General features: G+C 42.9%; 1 protein-coding gene and 1 long non-coding RNA gene across 2 annotated transcripts in view; one reads left to right on the top strand and one right to left on the bottom strand.

The window, feature by feature from the left end:
* Nucleotides 1-5,433, top strand: part of Got2 (glutamic-oxaloacetic transaminase 2, mitochondrial) — a gene marked incomplete in the record, with an annotated part of 23,335 nt that extends 17,902 nt beyond the window's left edge. The window contains 2 exon segments of the mRNA XM_013516232.1: nucleotides 3,445-3,595; nucleotides 4,282-5,433. Coding sequence (XP_013371686.1) covers nucleotides 3,445-3,595; nucleotides 4,282-4,404 — 274 coding nt within the window.
* An 89-nt stretch (nucleotides 5,434-5,522) lies between these two features.
* LOC106148945 overlaps nucleotides 5,523-22,664 on the bottom strand; it is a 21,497-nt gene continuing 4,355 nt past the window's right edge. Inside the window, exons 2-3 of the long non-coding RNA XR_001234744.1 lie at nucleotides 6,225-6,334; nucleotides 5,523-5,702 (exon numbers count right to left, since the gene is read on the bottom strand). This is a non-coding gene — a long non-coding RNA (uncharacterized LOC106148945). The remainder of the gene's footprint in view (nucleotides 5,703-6,224; nucleotides 6,335-22,664) is intronic.

Raw genomic sequence — 22,664 nt, 5'->3', positions numbered from 1 at the left:
AAAAAAAACTCAGGTTCAAATTAAGTAGCTTACATAGGGAAACTTCCTTAAGAAGATAATGTTTTCATTTTTCTTTTACAATGCCAGGGATTGAACCCAGGGATTCACTTGTGCTAGGCCAGCACTCTACCTTTAAGCTACATTCATAGCCCCAATATTTTTGTTTTTGTCCCAATAACGGCTTGTACTGAATCAGTATTTCTGCATATTTTTGGTTTTTATTATTATCTTTCCATCTGTATCTTAATACCTGTTCTCCAAATTAAATCACATTTCACATAAGAAATACATTTCACATCATGGCCCTGAACACATTACTTGTATATGGTTGTATATATAACTAAAACTATTTTTAAAACTCAATGTTTGCCAAACATGATAGTGCACACCTATAATCCCAGCACTTGGGAAGCTGAGGCAAGAGGATCATCAAAGCCAGCCTGAGCTATAGTACTATAAGTTCAAGGCCAGCCTAAACTGCATAATGAGACCCTGTCTCCAAAAAGATAAAAGAAAACTCAATACTTAAGGCAGTTATGGTCGAACACACCTTAGTTGTAGATACTCAGAAGGCTGAGGTGGGAGAATCATTTGAACTCAGGAGTTTAAGACAAGCCTGGGCAACATAGCAGGACCTCACCTCAAAAAACACAAAACCTTTGATACTGGAGACTTCCTGTGCTACACTTCAGTATATTCTTTCTCTTTTTCTTTTTTTTTTTTTTTATCTTTTTGAGATAGGGTCTCGCTATGTAGTTCAGGCTGGCCATGAGCTCACTTTGTAGTCCAGGCTGGTCTCGAGCTTGCAACAGTCCTCCTGCCTCAGCCTCCCAAGTGCTAGGATTATAGGTGTGTGTCACCATGCCTCTTTCTCTTTCATTTGTAGTGCTATAGATCGAATCTAACATTTTTAAAACGCAAATCATATCCTATAAAATTGAAACTTTGGCCTACCAATGGGTCATGACACACAGTATAGTTTAATTTAGATGTGAATTTTCCCTGTGTAGCTTAGTTAAAAGGATGGATTTCTGTGTCACTTCTTAGTGGAAAAACTAAATCTGCTGTCTGGGGCTGGGGATTTAGCTCAGTGGCATAAGCGCCTGCCTGACAAGTGCAAGGTCGTGAGTTCTATCCCCGGTACCGCAAAAAAAAAAAACAGCAACAAATCTGCTGTCTGTCGTCTCCAAGCTTACCAGTCATCAGATGACAGCTGTTTTTCCTGTCGCAAGTTAGTCCTGTGAGCACTGAAGTAAACAGCAGGAGTTGGGTTCAGTATAATTCTTTTTAGTACAACAGATTTGTGCTAGACTTACCAAAAAATGGATTACGTTTTCAGCTATAATTTTTTTCTCATTATAAACTTAACACGTAAGCACATTTCAGCAAGGTTGGGAGAGGGAAGCCAGAAGTGGTGGCACACGTGGGGCCCCAGCTCCTTGGGAAGCTCAGCCAAGAGAATCACAGGTTCGAGGCCGGCCTGGACAACGGAAGGAAACCCCGTCTCAGGAGAGGGCTGGGGCGCAGCTCACTGGTGGAGTGCACCTAGTGCACTGTGCAGTCCCAGGGGAAAAAAGAAAGCAAGCTTGGGAGAAAGGAAAACATTAACCACAGCCCTGCCCTGTCGCCCAGCTTCCTTCCTCGCTCTCTGTTACCTGTAGTTACAGAGCGCTATAAACCACTACTGTATATTTACATGTAGGATGGGTTTTGAGAGGTTATTTTTTTGTTTGTTTTTGTAAGACAGAGTCTTGACAGGTAGTCCAGATTGGACTTAAACTTGCCCAGGTTTGCCTTGAACTCAGCATCCTCCTGCCTCAACCTCCGAGGTACCAGGGTCATAGATGTGCGCCCCCAAGCTCAGCTTGGCTTTGATCTTGTCACTTGGAATTATACTAAACTTCGTTTTTGTAATATTTTACTGGGGTTTTTTTCTATTCTATTTCCATATTTCCCTGACTGTTTCAGAGTTTTTTTGGTTTTTATTTCTTTAATGTTCATGTCCCAGCACACATTTGGGAGTCTCCAGTGGACCACAGTGCTTACTAGATGACTAAGACATGGCTCATGCCTTCGGGGAGTGTAGAACCCAGTGAGAAAGATGCGGACAGAACACTGGTAGAAGACAGAGTGGAATAAATGACAGCTGAAGGAAGAGTTGATTCCAGTGGGGAGTTGGGGACGATGTAATGAGAACTGCACTCTGAGCTATACGTTAAAGAGGAGAGGGCTTCTTTCCTAAAAGAACTGATGGGAAACTGGACAAAGAAAGCTGCTTATGAGACAATACAGGCAGGGATGTGCCTTGTGCGGTGTGTACACAAATCCCCATGTGCTTCTGTGGCTGAAATGCTGATTGTGAGGAGGAGCGTAGAAGGCAGCGAAGCTGAGAAGGTGGAGCCAGTCAGAAGCACCTTGATAGATACTGTGAGAGGTCAGGACTTCAGGCTCTGAACATCATAGAGAAGGGAAGGGCTTCACTCAGGTCCAGCCGCATCTGGGATACACACATCCTGCATGCAGTGCGTTTAGGGCCATGCCTCAAAGTGGATGGAGCCGGATGGTGGGGCTGCAGGAAATTAAAATCAGATGCCACTTTGGGAGAGGCCAGGGCTCCTCAGTCCAGTCAGTAATCACTGCTAACGCAGTGCTGCCAGCTTTAATTGGCAATTATGAACCTGTTTTAGCTGTGCATGACATCAGCACAGAGAGATGTCTTAGGGAAGTGAACACAACACCAGGACGGTAAGTTATAAGTGTCGTTACAGTGGTCCAGTTAGTGAGGTCCAACAAGAATTTCCCATGGAGCCATGGGAATGGGATGTAAGTGGCAGTTTTGAAAAAGGAGAAAACTGTGTTTCAAATCAAGTGAGCTCTGTATACAGAGGATGACCTCTCCTCGTCCCCGACAGAGCCAGCCCTCCTCTAGCGTAGCACTGGTCTGCCAGCTGTGTATTACGCTGCCTTCTTCCGTAGTTGGTTGTTTACAGGTTTGGGTCCGAGCTTTCATTGTAAGTTTTTAAAAGCAAGGACTGTGACAGTCCACAGCATGTAGCACATGAGCTTGGGCCACTGTAGGCTTACAGTGCTTTGTCTTATTGTGAAGGAAGGAGTGTTTATTCCATCCATGATAAAGAATAGGATCATGTTTTATTATTTAACCTGCAGGTTCTGCTTTAGCCTCCTGAAGACTTCTAGTAATGCCTTCACTTTTCTTAATATCAAGTATGTTAACTCTTTGAGTTGTTTAATCACAGTAGTCTTATGATATGAAACAGAATGCTATAAAATAGCTTCTCCCCGCTCCCCGTCCCCGGGCAGTGGAGCACCGTGGCTTAGGCAAGGACTAAGAATTGAGGCACACAAAGAGATCAAAGCGCTTGGAACTCCGTTTACCCGCTGGTGCTTAGCCAGGATGAGCTGCCTCTCTGGGTCTCCTTACAGGCTGCAGGAGGTGAAAGGCATGGCCGACCGTATCATTAGCATGCGCACCCAGCTGGTCTCCAACCTCAAGAAGGAAGGCTCGTCCCACAGCTGGCAGCACATCACCGACCAGATTGGGATGTTCTGTTTCACAGGCCTGAAGCCCGAGCAGGTGAGTGGGTATTTCTCTGTAGCTGATCCGTCCATCAGTCCCTGCAAACTAGAATTCCTCACAGGTCCTGCCTATTCAGGGTTGCCCTAAAGTTATTCTGGTAAAGATGATGTATAACATTTGTATGTTTTGGGGTATTGTTGTTTTGAGATAGGGCCTCAGCTATGTTCCCCAGGCTGGTCTTCAACTCCTGGGCTCAAGGAATTCACCTCAGTCTCCTGAGTACCAGGGAGCCACAGGTCCATGACACTGTGCCTATCTGTATCCCCCATGAGGCTGCAGACTTCTAAATGCATACCTTGAGTTTTTTTCAGTTGTGGTTGGTGGGGGGAAGGGGGTTTCAAGGCTAGGGATGGAACCCAGGGCCTTGCACATGCTAAGCAGTTGCTCTGCCACCGAGCTACATCCGCAGCCCAAATACCTTTGTTTTGATTGTTTATCACTACTGCTGGTTCTGTGCTACACCTGAGATTTTTTTTTCCCACCTGTTCATGCCTCAGAATTCATCATCCTACTTTAACATAGTTTTTTATTCTTCTTTTACTCCAAGCTGGCATACTAAATCCTAAGAGGGCTTAAGTGAGAAAATAGACCTTCTGTTATTTTTGTCAAAAGTTGGCTATTATGCCATGCCAGAGCTGGAAAAACTCCTGGCTAGAAGTAACCAAGTCCTTTTCTCTCTGCAGGTAGAACGGCTGACCAAGGAGTTCTCGATCTACATGACAAAGGACGGCCGCATCTCTGTGGCAGGGGTCACCTCTGGCAACGTGGGCTATCTTGCCCATGCCATTCATCAGGTGACCAAGTAATCTCCGGATGCAAGGAACAGAGACAACCTTTCTGTGTTCAGCCTCTGCTGTTGCGAGAGTCACATGCAGGATGAGGGAGGGTGGGTGGTGGTGAGTGGGTCGTTTCTTTCAACCACAGTGCGTAACACTTAGCAGTTAAATGTGTTTCTCAGAAGAGAACATGTAGTGAGATAGGGCAGAGGCATGGTGGCCGGTCTGGAAGTTTGTGGCTGTAAACCAAACTCTCCCCCATTCTTTTGTGTTCAACTTTTCTAAAAGAGTTTACACATGCGAGAAAGTCACAGCACCAAAAAACCTGTATTCAGGACATTGCAATATTTCCGAAGCTTTAACTGAAGCATCATGTGGTTTTAGGGTTTCCTGTGGGGACCCAGCATGAGACACAGCTCATATTAGAAGCCGTGAGAGACATGACCTAGTCAGTCATTAAGCCATTTACTCACATTTGTCCTCCACGGTGGGGCAACCTGATCAACAGACCAAATGCAGAATTACGCTTTACAAAAACCAATGAGTGTTTTTCCCCTGTAGCAAGAAAAGTAACAGATGCTGTTTCCTGTCTTATTTAAGAAAAGGAGAAGGCTCTCCTCTTTCATCATTGCTATACTTTTCTGTAGTCATGAAGACCTATTATATCTAGCCAGATTTTCACCCCATTCTCCCGCTTGAGTGACCATCAACCCCGTCGTATCAGGATTTATTTAAGAATGAAGAACTAGTTCTCTGCTCATGCCATTCCTCCTCCTGTCTTAGCGAAGAATAGTAGAGAGTAGGTAACTGCACGTCACTGCAGTGTCTGCCTCCGTGTTGTGTGACTGTCCCCGCTGGGATGTCGCCTCTGCCAGCTGGAGCGCTCCTTCCCCCGTGTGGCTGCACCGCCGCTCATCTCTCTGGCAGCTGGGCGGTGCGGGGTGGCATCAGGAGAGGAGATGTGCTTCACCCTTCGGAAAGAGAACCACCACCTGCTCTGATCATGTGGGCTTACTGCAGCCTGGTTTCTCTGTTACAATAAAATGGTGGTCGACCCAACCACTGTCTGGTTTGTTTGTTTGTTTGTTTTATTCCTTCGTGCAAAGAAAGGTAAGAGTGGATGTATATTGCAGGAGTCTCAAGTCATGTCCAGCTGACCATAAGCCAAAAGACTGTTGGCTGTTCCAAGTGCCGAGTGAAAATACATCTTCTTTATCTTATCATTCATCTTGTCCAACCCAAAGACCTTGGGAGACAAGTAGAGTCCCACGAATGGTGTGGATAGGCAAGGGGTAGAAGGGAGATGGGGAGATGGCAGCTCCAGGTGTCTATGGGAGACAAATGGGAAGTAAAACAAGAAGTGAGAGGAACTGGGTGTGACGGAGCACCGGCGGTCAGCCCTCGTCCTCGGCTAGGGGGACCATGGAGCGGTGTGAGAACGGAAGCCCAAGGTTGCGGGTCTTCAATTTTGAAAGAAAAAATGGAATTAACTGATTTTTATGGAAGCTCTATCAGTGCTTAAAAGTTGGCAAGACTATTTTTAAAAACCAGTATTTTATAAAAGCCAGTATTTTATAAAATTAATATACAGTAATAAAACATACATATTAAAACAGAGAAGTTATGTCTTTCTCTCGCCTCTTGCTCAGTGCTGACTTGTGAAATATTCTCACTGCTCACCGCTTGTTTACAGCTTTGAGCCGCCTTGGAAGGAGTCCTGCTTTCCTTTGGTCTGGGTGATTAAACTGAGGCCACCAGAGGGCGCAGTTGGGAAGCGGGTTGTAGGTTTGTATTCCTGCCGGAGTGCGCGGCTCCGTGCTCCATGATCAAGAGTGCAGATCAGTGCTCACCTGTGCCGCATAGCGTTGCAGATTGTGTGGTGGTGTTAGCCCAGGTTTACAAGGCCGGTCTGATTCAAGAGGGTCACAAATTCCAGCCCAGCCTAAGCAACTTAGCAAGACTGTCAAGATAAAAATGTTTTAAAGTGCTGATGATGTAGCTCAGTGCAAAGGTCTCAGTTCAATCCTCAGTACAACCAATCAATAAACTGATATAAAATTAAAAATAACAAAGTTGGCAACTAAATCTAATGTTTTAAAGTGACTTGTAGGGCTGGGGATATAGCTCAGTGGCATAACTGCCTGCCTCGCAAGCACAAGGTCCTGAGTTTGATTTCCGGAACCAAAAAAAAAAAAATGACTTGTAAGTACTGTGCAGACAGTAGATTCCCAGCCTGAGCGTCACTGTAAGGGCCTGTGCTCTGTCAGCAGACATCTAGCAGTGGCACCTGTGTAATCAATCCTGCCTATGTCTGTTCGAATAGTCCCCACCTATTTAGTGCCCGGAACTATTCAAGATGGGACCACGACGGGACAGAGAAGCAGTGGAGCAGGGCCAGGCCCAGACCTTCCAGAGTGTTCTGGTGGTTGCTGAGACGGGAAAGCGGGGTCAGCCAGTCCTTTTCCCTTCTCACCCCTGAGGCAGGGAGTCCCTCCAGACCCTTTGCTCTTGTGGGTTCCTGTTGCCGACAGGTATATATCAAGCAGAGGAAAGGATGCAAGAATGGACTAGCTCACTGATGTCTTTGGGGAAAAATAAAAAGAAAACAGCTGCTCTGGAAAGGGACTAACTGCCTAGGTTAGGAGAAACTGCTTTAAATTTTCCCCTTCTGCTGCAAAGATGGTTGAAAATTTGTTGTCAAGACCTCAACTTGGGCTGGGGATATAGCTCAGCAGCACAGCGCCTGCCTGGCAAGCACAAGGTCGTGGGTTTGATTCCCAGTACCCGCCCCCCAAAAAGAAGACCTCAACTAACTGCAAAAGGAATTTGACCACCTGCTGATCTTGTTATTTTTAAGCTCATAGGTGAGCAGCTCGCTGTGGACTGAGTCACCTTCCTCCTGTGGTGTATGAACCATGATGTTCCCACAGACGCTGAGCCTGTTTGCCCAAACCCTTTCCTAGCTTCCTAGCCTGGATCTAAGAAGTCAATATTCTCCAACCTGGTGGAGGTGGTTAGTTTGCCTGCCTTTTTTGCCTCATGACTTAAGGTAGAACAGTTCCCAAATCTAGGGTGTTTATTTAAAATATTGCCTCACCCTGGGGCATCTGATTCAGTATGAAATAAGATTTGGAGTGTGTGTGTGTGTGTGTGTGTGTGTGTGTGTGTGTGTGCGCATGTGTATGTGTGCAGGGCTATGGATAGAACCCAGACTAGGCATGCTAGGCAAGCATTCCACCACTGAGCTACATCCCCCAGCTCTATTTTTTAAAATAATAATAAGCCAAGTATGATAGCACACACCTGTAATCCCAGCCCAGCACTCTGGGAGGCTGAGGCAGGAGAATCTCAAGTTTGAACACATCCAGGGCAACTTGGAGATTTACTCAGCCTTTGTACCAAATAAAAAATAAAGGCCCAGAGATACTTAGAGCTCAGAATGAAAGCTCTGGGTTCAATCCCCAGTACTGAAGTAGGAGAAACAGCTGCTGAGGTTGCAGCATGCACAAGACCCTGGGTTTAATCCCCAGCACAAAAAAAGAAAAAAAAAAAAAACCTCTAGGTGATTACATAGAGTTGACCCATGAGCCAGCTACTGGGAACTCTTAGACTAGAGTGTCCCAGGCTTACATGTAAACAACCAAAGTCCAAGTCACTTCGCAGCACCACCAAAGCAAAACTGACCATTCTCATATACATAAATTCAAAATCCTACTAAAATTTAATAAAATAAGTCCACCAGTGTATTAAGAGAATAATGCATTGTGGTGTCTACACTGGTGTTCTATAGGTCAAAAGAAAAAATATCATGGAGGTGTTTTTGAAACACTTGAAAGTAATTTTTGAAAACTCTGTGGAGCAGGACACTGAACTTGATGTAGTGTACTACATAAAGGGTTATCTGGAGAAAAAAGTCAGCTCACTCCATCAGCTTGAGGCTTTTTTAAAAATAGTGCTGGGGATCAAACCCAATTCCTTATGAATGCTAGGCAAGCAATCTACCACTGAGCCACATCCCAATCCAAAAATTGTTTCAAACCTTTTTCTTTATTTCAGAGTTATGGCTTTCTATCATAAAAATCATTGGTTTATTCATAGCTAACAGAAGGACCAATTTTTCTTTTTCAAAGTAATATAAAATTGTTGTTATTTTTTCTTAACAATAGAAATAATATATGCTAGCATTTTTAGAGAAAAAACATTTCCCCAATGCTGAGCATGTTGGGACACACCTGTAATCCCAACACTCAGAGGCTGATGCATGCATTCAAGGTCAGCCTGAACTACATGGTAAGGCACTGTCTCAAAAAAAAAAAAAAAAAAAGCAAAACAAAAAGATGGCCCAAAATGCAGAGAAAGAAGAAAATAATTTCTTCTTCCCAGCTCTTTTTGTTTGTCTTGTTTTCTTTTCTTGAGCTAAGGTTTCACTATGTAGTCCACGCTGGCCTTGAACTCATTGTGTATCCCAAGCTGGACTCAAATTCTCGGGGATCTTCCTGCCTCAGCCTCCCAAGTGTTGAGATTACAGGCATGGGCCACCACACCCGGCTCTCCCTAGAAGTAAAGTTAGCACCCAGGGCTGAGAGATCCAAGGAGAAACAGCAGAGCCCACGGCCTTTGTGAACTGCAAAAACTGCACAGGGTTTGCTCAGAGGGCTTCCTTGCACATGGCAGGCAATAGCCGGAGAGGGATCCAAGCACAAGTGCCCACCATATTACCAAAGAATGCTTGACCAGTCATCATTTCGAGAAGGGGTTGATTATTTAAATCTGGGACTCAAGACAACTAATAACAACTTCATTCGAGTTTCCCAATGTTACCCTCCCACAGTGACTGGGTGGGAGGTGGCCACAGACGGGGTGGTCTACAAAAAGATTTCCCTGAGAAGCTTAAACTCAACTGTGAAGGACACAGGCCCTGCCTCTGTAGTGAGAAAGCCAGGCCCAACTTGAGCTGCAGTCAGAAACAGCTGGGTCTGAATGTGCCTGCTGGCATTAAGTACTTGAACCCTTGTCCTTCTGCCTCCATCCAGCACAGATCTGAGGTCTAACTACCCCTTCTCCCTACTCACCAACATGAGCAAGGACACCTCTCAGCATGGACACTGCCGCCACCTGGGGTGATCAGGTTATATGACTGAGTTAGGTATAGAAACTCTTAGATATATTGGGAGAGATCTGAGGAGAAGGAAGCCAGACACTGGTTATTTGGGAGAGATCTGTCAAAAAGGTCAAAGAGAAAGGATCATGAACACAAATAATTCCCTCTACCCCTGCAGTGGGAACTGGAGGGCAGGGGGCAAGGGTTTGGGGCCAAACTGCAATCCAGATCAGGAATGGGGTAGAGTGGGGTCAGGCGTAGCAGGTGTAGTGTACAGAGGAGGATTAAACTCAAAGGAAAGTTCTGGATAAACAGAGGGGTAGGAGGTCTACAGAAGGGGAGGGAGTGGATGTAGCAGCTGAGGGAAGCTCTGGGGGTGGAGAAGCAGCAGCTATGGCAGCAGGAGGCCCTGAACGAGATTGCACTCATAGCACTGGAGCAGCAGGAGGGTCCACTCCAGAAATAGGAAGTTCTGACCTGCCAGGGGAGCGCAAGGTCACTTGGGCCTGTTGTCAGAGCAGAGTCTAGGTCTCGTGAAGCAGATGTAGATGAGAGAGAAAGAAAAAGCATTTGAGAGGGATCATGTGAGTTACACAAAGTAGGGATATTACAGAAGGTAAAGAGTGTCTGTAAGCAGGGAACTTCTGACCATATTTTTAGCTTCCAGCAGTAACTGTCTGATTCCCACAGGATGGAGGGATCAAAGATCCCATGCTCTCGTCACCTTAAACTATGTTCCAGCTTGTAATTTGGCCATGACGTGTTATAGAAAAATATTAGACACTTGGGCTTCGGAGCATGTTGGAGGTGGAGACATTTCAAACTTTATTTTTAAGGGGCAAGCTAAGAGGGAGGGACAGGGAATAGGATGAGGAATGTTCCCTGATGGAGACCACTAGGAAGCTGCTCTGAGTAGGATTTATTATTAACCAACTGGCTTTCCATGTTTACTTGTAAGTTGTCCAAAGCTTAGGGGCCTTGTTTGGAGATGGGCAGCGGATTCATAGTAAGTGAACCTCTATGAGTCACTGGTCACCACTAAGACCTGTATAGGCCTGTGAAACGGTGATACTTCAAAGGACAAGACAAGGCCACAGCTGAGGACATTTGGCTTTTTCCTCAATTAACTTAAAGGAGACTGCAGCTGCAGGTGCCACACTCCTACAATAAACGCCAGCCTAAAAATAAGGTAGTTCTCCTGATTGACATAATTTACTACTTGAGAAAATTCTCCCAAGGTCCTGCTCAGATCCTTTGTTTGTAAGGCAAATAAACATAGGGGCTGCCCAGAGAAGTCTTTGTCTTAACCTAGAGAATCTCGAATTCTGTAAGAAAGTTGGACCCTCCTGGAGCCCTAAAATCATTTCAATTCATTTATTTAAGCCTTCACCATCCACTCATTTGGGAGATTGTGGGCCTGATCAGCCCGCAATAATGAAGGGTTTTCAACCCGACAGTTCCCCATCCGGAGCAGAGAGGGGTAACGGTCATGCCTGGTGTGGCAAAATAAGAGCAGCACCAGGCCCTGTACTGAATTCGCTTGTACCCAAAGCAGTAAGGGAGCACGGGTGACTGATCCACCGCTGAGGGGAGCAGTATCCCTGGGAAGTGTCTGTGACAGTGCCAGGTTTAAAGATATGGAAAAGTGAGCTTTCTCTCTCCCAAGGGGATGAGTGCAGAGAGCAGAACCAAGGAGCAGCCCACAGCAGAGGGACTCAGGCATAGAAAAGGTTAAAGGTCAGACTGCGGTGGCCTCCTGCAGCACGGGGGTTGCAGGGAGCTTTGCAGAGAGTTTAGGAGCCTGAAAGGGGAGAGAGCTTAGCAGGTCTGAGGTGGTCAGCACAGCGGGAGCTGGGGAGCTGCCTGGAGCGCCAGAACAAAGCCTGGAACCAGTGTCACCAGTGGCCTCAATGGAAAACGGCTCCTAACAGGACCCCCTATCAGGTCCAAGCCACGGCACCATTATTTAACAGACTCCTCTGAAATCCAGAAGATTATTAGTAAGTGCTCTAATGACTTGTACTCCAGTAAAATGGAGAACTGAAAAAAATCAATAGATTCCTAGATACATATGAACTTCCAAAGCTGAACCAAGAACACATACAAACCCTGAATGCTCCAATATCAAGTAATGAGATTGAAGAAGTAATTTAAAAAAATACCAACTGAGAAAAGCCCAGGTCCCAATGGATTCACTGCTGAATTCCACAAGAACTGTATGGGCGATCTAATGCCACTACTCTTCAAACTAACAAGATCAAAAGGAAGGAATACTCCCAAAGTCATCCCTGCAACCTAGCATTGTGCTGATTCCCAAACCAGAAAAAGACCCAGCCAAGAAAGAGAACTAAAGACCAATCTTTTTAACGAACATTCACGCAAAAATCCTCCACAAGATACTCGCAAACAGGATGCAACAAATCATCAGAAAGATTGTACATCCTGACCACATAGGATTCGTCCTAGGGGTGCAGGGGTGGTCCAACAGATGCAAGTCAGTAAAGCTAACACATGACACAAACAGAAGTAAGGACAAAAGTTACATTATCATCTCAAATGATGCATTAAAAAAGCCTTTGGCAAAAATCCAATCCAAAAATCTATTCAGGATAAAACAAACAAACAAATCTGGCCAGGCATGGTGGTACATTCTGGTAATCCCAGCACTCAGGAGGCTGAGGTAGGAGGATTTCTGTGAGTTCAAGGCCAGCCTGGGCTACACAGTGAGTTCAAGGCCAGCCTGAACTGCGTAGTAGGACCTTGTCTCAAAAAACAAAAACAAAACAAAACAAACCCCTGAAGAAAACAGGTACAGAAGAACCTAACTGATAAAACCCATTTATTATAAGTCAGTGGCCAACATCATACTAAATGGGGAGAAACTGAGAGCTTTCCCTCTACAATCAGGAATAAGATAAGGATGTCTGCTGACACAGCTATAGTTCTCAAAACATTAGCCAGAGCAATCAGCAACAGAATGACGTAAAAGGGATTGGATAGGAAAGGAAGCTGTTAAATTATTACTTGTAAATAAGGCTATCCTCTACTTAGGAGACTCAAAAAATTCTACCAAGACCCCTAGAATTAATAACCAAATTCAGTAGCATAGCAGGATACAAAACACAGACGACTGTGGTGTTGCACCACTTTGTTTTAATTTTGAGTCAGGGTCTTGTTAAGTCCTTTAGTTGTTCAGGCTGTGCTCAAGCTCTCAATCTTCCTGCCTCAGCCTTCTTAGATATATTTTTACCACCTACATATATTTTTAGTAGGGCCTGTTAATTATACAGATATTGGGTTTTAATGTGTGTTTTCATGCATGGGTATGTTTTGATCATATCCATCCTCCTAGTACCCTTTCTACACCCTCCTCTCACCTTGCCCAACTCCCTTTTTTTGTCTAGTAATAGTCTCTCTTTTACTTTCATGGCATCTCTTCTAGATTCCACATATTAGGCCTCTTTTTTGGGGGGGGTACCAGGAATCAAACTCACAACTGCACACCTGCCAGGCAGGTGCTTGCACCACTGAGCTATATCCTCGGCACTCTAGATTCCACATATTAAGGAAAAAGAGATTCTTATCTTTATGAGCTTATCTTATGTTACTTAACATAATGATCTCCAGTTCCATCCATTTTTCTGCAAATGACATAATTTCATCTTCTTAACAGCTGAATAATATTCCATTGTGTATTTGTACCATGTTTTCTTTATCCGTTCCTCTGTTGATGGGAACCTAAGCTCATTCCCTATCTTGGCTATTGTGAATTGTGCCTCCATAAGTACGGCTATGGCCGGGGCAGTGGGACGCACTTGTAATCCCAGTACTGTGAGACGTTGAGGCAACAGGTGGGTCAAAAATTCAAGTCCCACCTGGGCAACTCAGTGAGACCTTTTTTCAAGTCTAAAAAATAAAAAGGGCTGGGGATGTAGCTCAGTGGCAGAGCACCCCTGAGTTCAATCCTTAGTACAGAAGAAAAAGGGGGGGCATGCTGGTATCCCTATGGTAAGCTGACTTTAGTTCCTTTGGTTATATACCCAGCAATGGTATAGCTGAGTCACGCGGTAGTTCTATTTTTAGCATTTTGAGGAACCTCTATACCGATTTCCATAGGGGGTGCACTCATGTACATTCCCACCAGCAGCTCCCTTTTACTCTGATCCTCCCCAGCATTCACTCTTTTCGGTCTTTTTTTTTTTGTACTGGGAATCAAACTCAGGACCTTGCACTTTCCAGGCAGGCACTTGTGCCACTAAGCTATAGCTCCAGGCCCCCACTTTGGTCTTCTTGATGATAGCCATTCTGACTGGGGTGAGCTGGAATTTCAAGGTAGTCTTCATTTGCTTTTCTCTAATGGCTAAAGATGTTGAACATTTTTTCTTATATCCACCAGCTAAGTGATTTCTTTTGAGAAGTGTCTGTACAATTCCTTTGCCCATTTATTGACTGGGATATTTGAGTTTTTGGTGTTGAGGCTTGAGTTCTTTATGTATTCTAAATATGAATCCTCCGTTGGGATCTGGCAAAGATTTTCTCCCATTATGTAGATTGTCTCTTCACTGTTGGTTGTTTCCTTTGTTGTGCAGAAACTTTTACTTTGATATCATCCCATTTGTTGATTCTTGCAATTATTTCCTATGTAATTAGAATCCTATTCAGAAAGCCTTTGCCTGTGATTCTGGCTTCAAGTGTTTCCCCTATGTTTTCTTCTAGTACTTTCAGAGATGCAGGTCTTGTATCTAGATCTTTGATCTATTTTGAATGGATTTTTGGTATAGAGTGAGATACAGGGATCTAGTTCCAGTCTATTATGAATATCCACTTTCCCCGCACCATTTATTAAAGAGGTTGTCTTTTCTCCAACATGTATTTTTGGCTCCTTTGTTAAGAGCCAGATGGTTGTAGTTGTGTGGGGTTTATTTCTGTGTCCTCCATTCTCTTCTAATGGTTGTGTGTCTGTATTTGTGCCAGCACCATGCTACTTTTAAGCCAATTTTTTGTTTGTTTGTTTGTTTTTCCGGTACCGAGAGTAGAACTCACGACCTTGCTCTTGCCAGGCAGGCGCTGTGTCGCAGAGCTAAACCCCCAGCCCCTCATGCTACTTTTTTACTATACCTTTATAGTATAATTTAAAATTGAGTATTGTGATTCCTTTAGCCTTGCGGTTTTTGCTTAGAATTATTTATTTGTGTGTGGGAGATGTATTACTACTGTTGCTAGGTAATGAACCCAGGGATTTTACACTTAACTGCATCACCAACCCTTTTTTTGGGGGGGGGGTGGTAATAAGTCACCAAGTTGCTCTTGTTATGCTCAAACTTATGATCCTCCAACCTCAGCCTCCCAGAGTGTTGGGATTACAGGCATACACCACCCCACCTCACTATAAATGTGGTCAACTGATTTTTTAATTTATTTATTTATTTTGGTGATGATGGTGGGACTGGATATTGAACCCAAGATCTCATGTATGGTAGGCAAATGCTCTCCCACTGACCTATACTCCCAGCCCAGGATTGATGTGGATTTTCTGGGTCTTTTGGGTTTCCATATGAATTTTAGGATTATTCTTTCTAATGAAGTGAAAAAAAGTCATTAGAATTTTGTAGGGATTGCATTGAATCCATAAATCATTTTTTTTTTTTGAGACAGGGCAATGCTATGGCAATCTTCCTGCCTCAGCCTCCTGAGTACTGGGATTACAAGTGTGTGCCACCATACTCAGCTGTAGATCCTTTAATAATAATGGCATTTTAACATTATTCTGCCAGTCCATGAACATGGGAGGCCTTTTCACCTTCTAGTGTCTTCTTCAATTTCTTTTTTCAGAGTCCTGTAATTTTTGTTGTGGAGGCCTTTCACCTCCTTGATTAGGTCAATTCCTAGGTATTTTATATATTTTCAAGCTATTGTGAATAGAATTGTTTTCTTAATTTCTTTTTCAACCAGTTCATTGTTGATGTATTAAAAGCTATTGATGCCAGGAGTGTTGGCACACGCCTGTAATCCCAGCACTCGGAAGGCTGATGCAGGAGGATCTTTGTGAGTTTGAGACCAGTGTGCACTACAAAGTGAGCTCAAGGCCAGCTTGAACTGCACAGTGAGACCGTGTCTCAAAAAGACAAGAAAAAAATCTATTGATTTTTTATGTTGATTTTGTATCTTGGTACTTTGCTGAATCCACTTATCAGCTCTAAAAGTCACTTGATGGAGTTTTTAAGGTCTTATAAGTATAGGATTATATTGCCTTTCAAATATACATACTCCTACTTCTGTCATTTCTAGTTGTATTTCTTTTATTTCTTTCTTGCCTAATTGCACTAACATATCAAGTACTATATTAAACAGGAGCAGAGAAGGTGCACAGCCTTACCTTGTTCCAGATTCTAAAGGAAATATTTTTGCCCCATTCAGGTGATATTGGTTGTGGGACTGTCATGTATAACCTTTACTGTATCAAGGTGTGACCTTCAATAACTAGTTTTTTGCAGGATGTGGTGGTGCACACTTGTAACTCCAGCATTCAGGAGGCTAAGGCAAGACGATCACAAATTTGAGCCCAGTCTGGGCAACTTAGTGATTTAGTGAGACTCTATCTAAAAATAAAAAGATCTGAAATATGGCTCAGGGCAAAAGCCCTGGGTTTAATCCCAGGACCACCAAAACAAACAAATAAACAAACAGTCCTTCCTCAAACACTGCATCCTTCTTTCTTTCATAGTGTTTATATTCCTCAACGATTTGCTCAGAGTACAAGAAAGTCATCTTCAACCCAAGACTGGTTTGCTCATTTTAGACAAATAGCTTCCCTCTTGTGATTTGAATTGGCTGCTTAGAAGGTGTGGCTGTGTGAAATCTTCCTAAATTACTGAGTAGAGAATGTCACACGTGGTAAGAAGTGCAAACCCTGGAATCAAATACTAATCGTGTGCCCTGGTCTGTAGAGCGCGGTGATTTACTGCACTCTGTACCACCCCTCGCTAGATTCCTTACCTACACAGGCATACTTAATCCTTGTGGTTTCAAGATATAGTTACGATTTTTATTTCTCCAGTGCTGGGGGTCAAGCTGGAGCTTTCTGCTAGGCAAGCACTCTGCCTCTAAGAATACCCCCACTCTCTCCCTGGCTTGATTTTAAACTTCACAGGTAGCTAGATCTACTCTTCAGCATGACCTCTTATTGCAGAGAAGAAAAGTGAATTTGACAAACCACAGCGGGCTCTCAGTGTTGGTGTGGAAGGAACAGCTGGTGCCTCCACCCAAATTTCACTAGCGAGTGTGCTTCACATGGGGCAAGTGACAGCAACGAGGCAGAGCAATACAATCCTGCCCCATGGAAGTCTAGGAGGTACTTTAGAACTGTACGTCCAGTCCACAACCACTACACAAGGAGAGGAGGACTAAGTAGAGCAGAATGGACCAGGTAAAACAAGAAAACCCCTGCTACAGAAGGATCGCTGCAAGTTGGAGGCCAGCCTGGTCTACACAGTAAGCTCAAAGCCAGGCTGGACTACATAGTGAGGCCCTGTCTCAAAAAAATAAAAACAAAAACAAAGGAAATAAAAAACAGAAAAGAAAGGTCCACTCCCCCTCTGGGAAGGTAAGGGAAGCCACTGTGTAGGTTGCTCAAGATCTTTACCCCAGGTCCAAGATTACATCAGGACCGTAGAAGTGACCACGTCTTATGCAGAATGTTTTCACTTAAGTGTGGCTATCTTCAGCCAAGAGACAAAATCTTTCCAAACAGACTGAGATCAGCAGAACAAAAAGCACCACACAGAATCTTTTAACAGAATCTGAAAATAGTTAAGAGTTGTAAGTTTTTAAACCACATTGGGAGTTTACAGCCAGCCTATAATACACAGCAAGACCTTGTGTCAAAACGTTAATTAATTAATCAAGTCATAAAAGCATGTGTGTATGAAAAAAGAAATCCCTCCTACAACAGAGCACAAGCAAGGCCCACAAAGAGCCATATTTCCCAGGAAAAAACAACCGTCCCTTTGTGTAACAGCCTTCCTTGGCTTATACAGCAGCAGCAGAGGCAGAACCACTGAAAAGAGTGCGAAGGTTGCCATCGCTGCCACTGTGCCTTGGTGTAGCCACTTTGAGTGCTAAGTATCCCTGCTCCTCCTAGCAACTGATGACATCAGAAGAGAGCAACTCCGTGTACACATAACCTGTGTCACACAGAGCTTCACTGTGTGGGCCCAGCGGAGGTTTCTGCCAGCCCCTAGCTCCTGCCCTACAAACCCTCCTTAGATAAAGATGAGGAGGAATCAGCATGTGCTCTACTGGATGGTAAGTAAAAAGAATAAATTTTTACCTTCCCTCCTTGATATCCTATACAAAAATGAATTCAAGATGAATCACAGACCTCAATGTGAATGGTAAAACCATAAAGTTTCTAGAAAAAGATGTAAGAGAATGTCTTCAAAATTCTACGCAAATGTTTCATAAACAAGACATAAAAAGCATTATAATTGGACTTAATCAAAACTAAAGACTTTTTCAACAAAAGAAACCAATTAAGGAATAAAAGGGCAATATGTAGACTGGAAATGTTAACTATATGTATAAATAATAGGCACTAGAGCCTAGATATATAAATAACTCCCATAATTCAATAAGATAAGGCAACTTTTAAAATGAAAAAAGGACTTGGACAGTCACTTCACAAAAAAAGGATAGCCAGCTGGGTGTGGTGGCACACACCTGTAATCCCAGCACTCATAAGGCTGAGGCAGGAGGATTGCAGCAAGTTCAAGGCCAGCCTGGGCTATATAGTTAGTTCAAAGGCAACCTGAACTATACAGCAAGACTCTGTCTCAGCAAAATAAAAAGATAGCCAAATTTAAATATACATAGCCAAAGGATGGTATTTTACAATCATTATTCATTAGGGAAACCATCTAAAGCTATTTTGAGATACTACTGTGCACCAACTAAATGACTAAAATTAAGACTGACACCTGGTATAGTGGGGCACACCTGTAGTCTCAGCTACATAAGAAGACAATTTAGCAAGACGCTGTCTGAAACTACAAACTATAAAAATAGGCTGAGCATCATAGTGCACTTCTGTAATCCAGGCACTCTGAGAGGCTGAGGCAAGATGGTTGCAAATTTGAGCCCAGCCTGGGTAGCTTAGCAAAATCCTGTTTCAATAGATAAAAAGGGCTGGAGATATAGCTCAGTGTGAAGGCCCTGGGCTCAATCACAAGTACCCCACCACACACACACACACACACACACACACACACACACACAAAGATGATAACCCAAGACCCTTCTACTGGTATGTCTAACAGCTAGATTCAGGTGCTCAGAGTTGCCAAAAGTGGCTTCACCTCCATGCATGCTGGCTTAATTCCTGAGAGGCTTTCCTCTCACAGTGAGTAGCTACCCACCAGTAGCTCAAGAAATGTCTTTTATCATCTCAGCCCCCCAGGAAAAAAAAAAGAGCTTCTCTTTCCCGACAGTTTCAACAAATGTCTCAAGGCCCAATTTGGTCCAGCCCAGGTCACATATCCATGTCTGAAATCAAAGGATGGCTTATACTAATTGGACAGATAAGGTCACATGCCCTCTCCTGGAAGAGAGGGTGGTAATGAGATCTGTCTCACAAACAGATGAATCAAAGGAAGAAGAAATTAGGTTCTCCTGATGGTCATCATGGTGTGCTTTCTAGAAAGGGTCTGAAGACTTAACAGACAAAAACAACAGGTACTCACAACACACTTCCTTACAAAGTTTCTTAAAGTACATGTGGTATAAACATAAGTCTGCTTGCTTCTCCTAAGAGCTATCCCCTGGCACAACTTGAAAGCAGGAATTCTAAGAGGAAAGTCAGCCTCCTAACAGTCAAATGTATAAACAGAGCCCACAAGCAATAGAAGCAAAAGCTTTTTTAGTAAGCATTTAGTAAGGCTATGCCCAGGTCTTGTGCATGCTAGACAAACATTCTACTACTAAGTTAAACCTCTAGACCCCGGAATGAATTTTTTTAAAGACTCAATTATATTTGGTCTGTAAGAGATATACTTTCAGTGATGGATATAGCAACAAGCAGAAGGTCAACAAAGAAAGAAAGGACATAAACAAAACTATACCTAACAAGAACACTCCACCCAACAAAAACTGAATATACTCTCTTCTCTGGTATGCATGGAACATTCTCGGGGCCATATGTTAGGCCTTAAAATAAGCCTGTGCAAAGGTACAAGGAATGAAATAGTATGAAGTATGTTCTTTGACTACAGTGGAATATAACTAAAAATCAATTACAGGAAGGAAATACATCGATATTAAACAATATACTGCTAAATAACCTATCAGTCAAGGAAGAAATCATGACAGAAATTAGAAAATACTTTGAGATGTGTGAAAATAAAAATACAACATATCAAAACCTAGAGGATATGTTTAAAAAAAAAATTTCAATTCAATAACCTGCTCTTTCATCTTAAGAAACTAGAAATTGCCAGGCATAGTGGCACACACTTGTAACCCCTGCACTTGGGAGCTGGAGGCAAGAGGATAGCTGTGAGTTTGAGGCCAGCATGAGCTGCACAGTGAGTTCAAGGCCAGCCTGAACTACATAGTGAGACCCTATTTCAAAAAAGACCAAAAAAAAAAAAAAAAAAACCTAGAAATATAAGATCAAACTAAACCCAAAGGAAGAAGAAAAGAAAAATTAGAACTAAACAAGATGAAAGTGGGAATAGAAAAAAAATGCAGAAAAATCAATAAAATCAAAAGTTGTTTCTTTGGCTGGGCATGGCGGTTACCTATAATCATTGCACTCAGGAGCCTGAGGCAGGAGGATCACTGTGAGTTCGAGGCCAACCTGGGCTACATAGAAAGACCTGGTCTCAAAAAAAGTTCTATCTTTGTTTTTTACTAATATATGTTTGCAGTACATAATGATTACATTCATTGTGGGGAATCAGTACCCGTACATAACGCATCTCAATTCTTTTTTTCCTCCTTCTCCTCTACCTCTATTTTTTGCCAGCATCAGATTCATTTATTCATTTTATAAGTTTTTATCAAGTTAATTATCACAAAAGATGAACAGCCAGACTAACAGGCCAAAACACATAAAACACGTAAGACAATGCGTTGGCCATATGGTATTACAACAACTTTTCACTCTCTCTCTCTCTTTTTCCCTATCATCTTTTATTTGGTATGGTATTTATATATTGGGTATCTCATATAAGAGAAACCATGTGCTATTTAAACTCATGTGCTGGAGAGCACTACAAAGAGTCTCTGAGCAGGATTTAATATTAACCAACTGGTTTTCCATGTTTACTTGTAAGTTGTCCAAAGGTTAGGCACCTTGTCTGGAGATGGACACTGGACTCATAGTAAGTGAACCTCTATGAGTCACTGGTCACTGCTGAGGCCTGTATTGGCCTATGAAGCAGTGACACCTCAAAGGACAAGATAAGGCCACAGCTGAGGATGTTTGGCTCCAACCCCAATTAACTTAAAGGAGACTACAGCTGCAGGCTCCACACTCCTATAATAAATACCAACCTAAAGATAAGGCAGTTCTCCTGATTGACATAATTACTACTTGGGAAAATATTTCCCAAGGTCTTGCTAGATTCCTGCATTTTCTTGAGTATCTCCCTCCTTTGTTTGAAAACCTAATAAAAATGGGCTGCCCAGCGAAGTCTTTGTGTTACCCCAGAGAATCTCGAATGCTGTAAGAGAGTTGGACCCTCCTGGAGCCCTAAAATCATTTCAACTCATTTATTTAAGTCTTCACCATCCACTCATTTGGGAGATTGTGGGCCTGGTCAGCCCACAATAACTAGAGTTATTTACCCGACACTCACGTGCTTGATTTACTTCACTTAAAATTACAGTCTCAAGGGGTTGGGGATTTAGCTCAGCGGCACAGCGCCTGCCTGGCAAGTGCAAGGTTGTGAGTTCAATTCCCAGTGCCGGAGAAAAACAAAAAAAATTATGGTCTCAAGATGTATCCATTTTCCTACAAATGACTCAAGTTTTTCCTTCTTACGGAGAGTAGTACTCTGTTGTGTGTAAACATCACATTTTCATTATCCATTCATCTGTCGGTGGACACATGGGCTGCTGCCAACATTAGCGGTTATGAGTTGTGCTGCATGGGTAGGCGTGTATCACTATAATACGCTGTCTTTAACTCTTTGGGGATGATATCTGCAAGGGAGTGACTGGGTTAAATGGAATTTCTATTTTCAGTTTTTTGAGGAATCTCCGTACTGATCTCTATAAAAGTTGTTTCTTTTTAAAATTCGACAAAATGAACAAAGCTTTAGCTACAATGAAAGCAGACACAAATCACTGAAATCAAGAAGGAAATAGGAGGCATTACTACTAACTTTACAGAAACCAAAGGAACTATAAATTAATACTATAAGTAATTATATAATTATATGCCAGCAATTAGGTAAACTAGATTCAATGGATGAATTACAAATCTAGACATGGTGGTATATCCTTGTGATCCCACCACTCAATAGGCTGAAGCAGAAGGATTACAAGTTGGAAGCCACCCTCAGCTATATGGCAAGACTCTATCTCAAAATACCAAGGAAAAATCGAGTGTGGTAGCACACATCTGTAATCCCAGAACTTGGAAGGCTGAGGCAGGAGGATTGTCATGAGTTCAAGGCCAGCGTGGGGTACACAGTGAGTACAAGGCCAGCCTGAGTACTACATAGCAAGACCCTTTCTCAAACAAAACAAAAACCCAGGAAAAAATTTGAAAGATTCCTAAAAAGATGCAAACTATCAAAACCAACTAAAGAAAAAATAGAAAAATCTGAACATATTTATAGTAAATAAAGAGATCAAGTGAGTAGTCCAAAGAATTTCCACCAAGAAAAACACATGACTTGACAATTTCACATAGACTAATTATATTAATTATACCATTAATTGGTATTAATTATACCATTATATAATTGGTATTAATTATACCATTGCCGAGGTATTTACCCTAGCATGCAAAGTTGGTTCAACAAAGGAAAATCAATGTCCATATTAATAAAATAAAGTAGGTGGGGCTGGGGATTTAGCTCAGTGGCAAAAGCACCTGCCTGGCAAGCACAAGGTCGTGAGTTCGGTTCCCGGTACCGGAGAAAAACCAAAAAAAAATAAATAAATAAATAAAAATAAAGTAGGA

The sequence above is a fragment of the Chinchilla lanigera genome, unplaced genomic scaffold, assembly GCF_000276665.1.
Source record: "Chinchilla lanigera isolate Chin_1 unplaced genomic scaffold, ChiLan1.0 scaffold00032, whole genome shotgun sequence".
Taxonomy (NCBI): domain Eukaryota; kingdom Metazoa; phylum Chordata; class Mammalia; order Rodentia; family Chinchillidae; genus Chinchilla; species Chinchilla lanigera.
The sequence above is the reverse complement of the archived record's forward strand: the minus strand, read 5'-3'. Positions and strand labels throughout refer to the sequence as shown.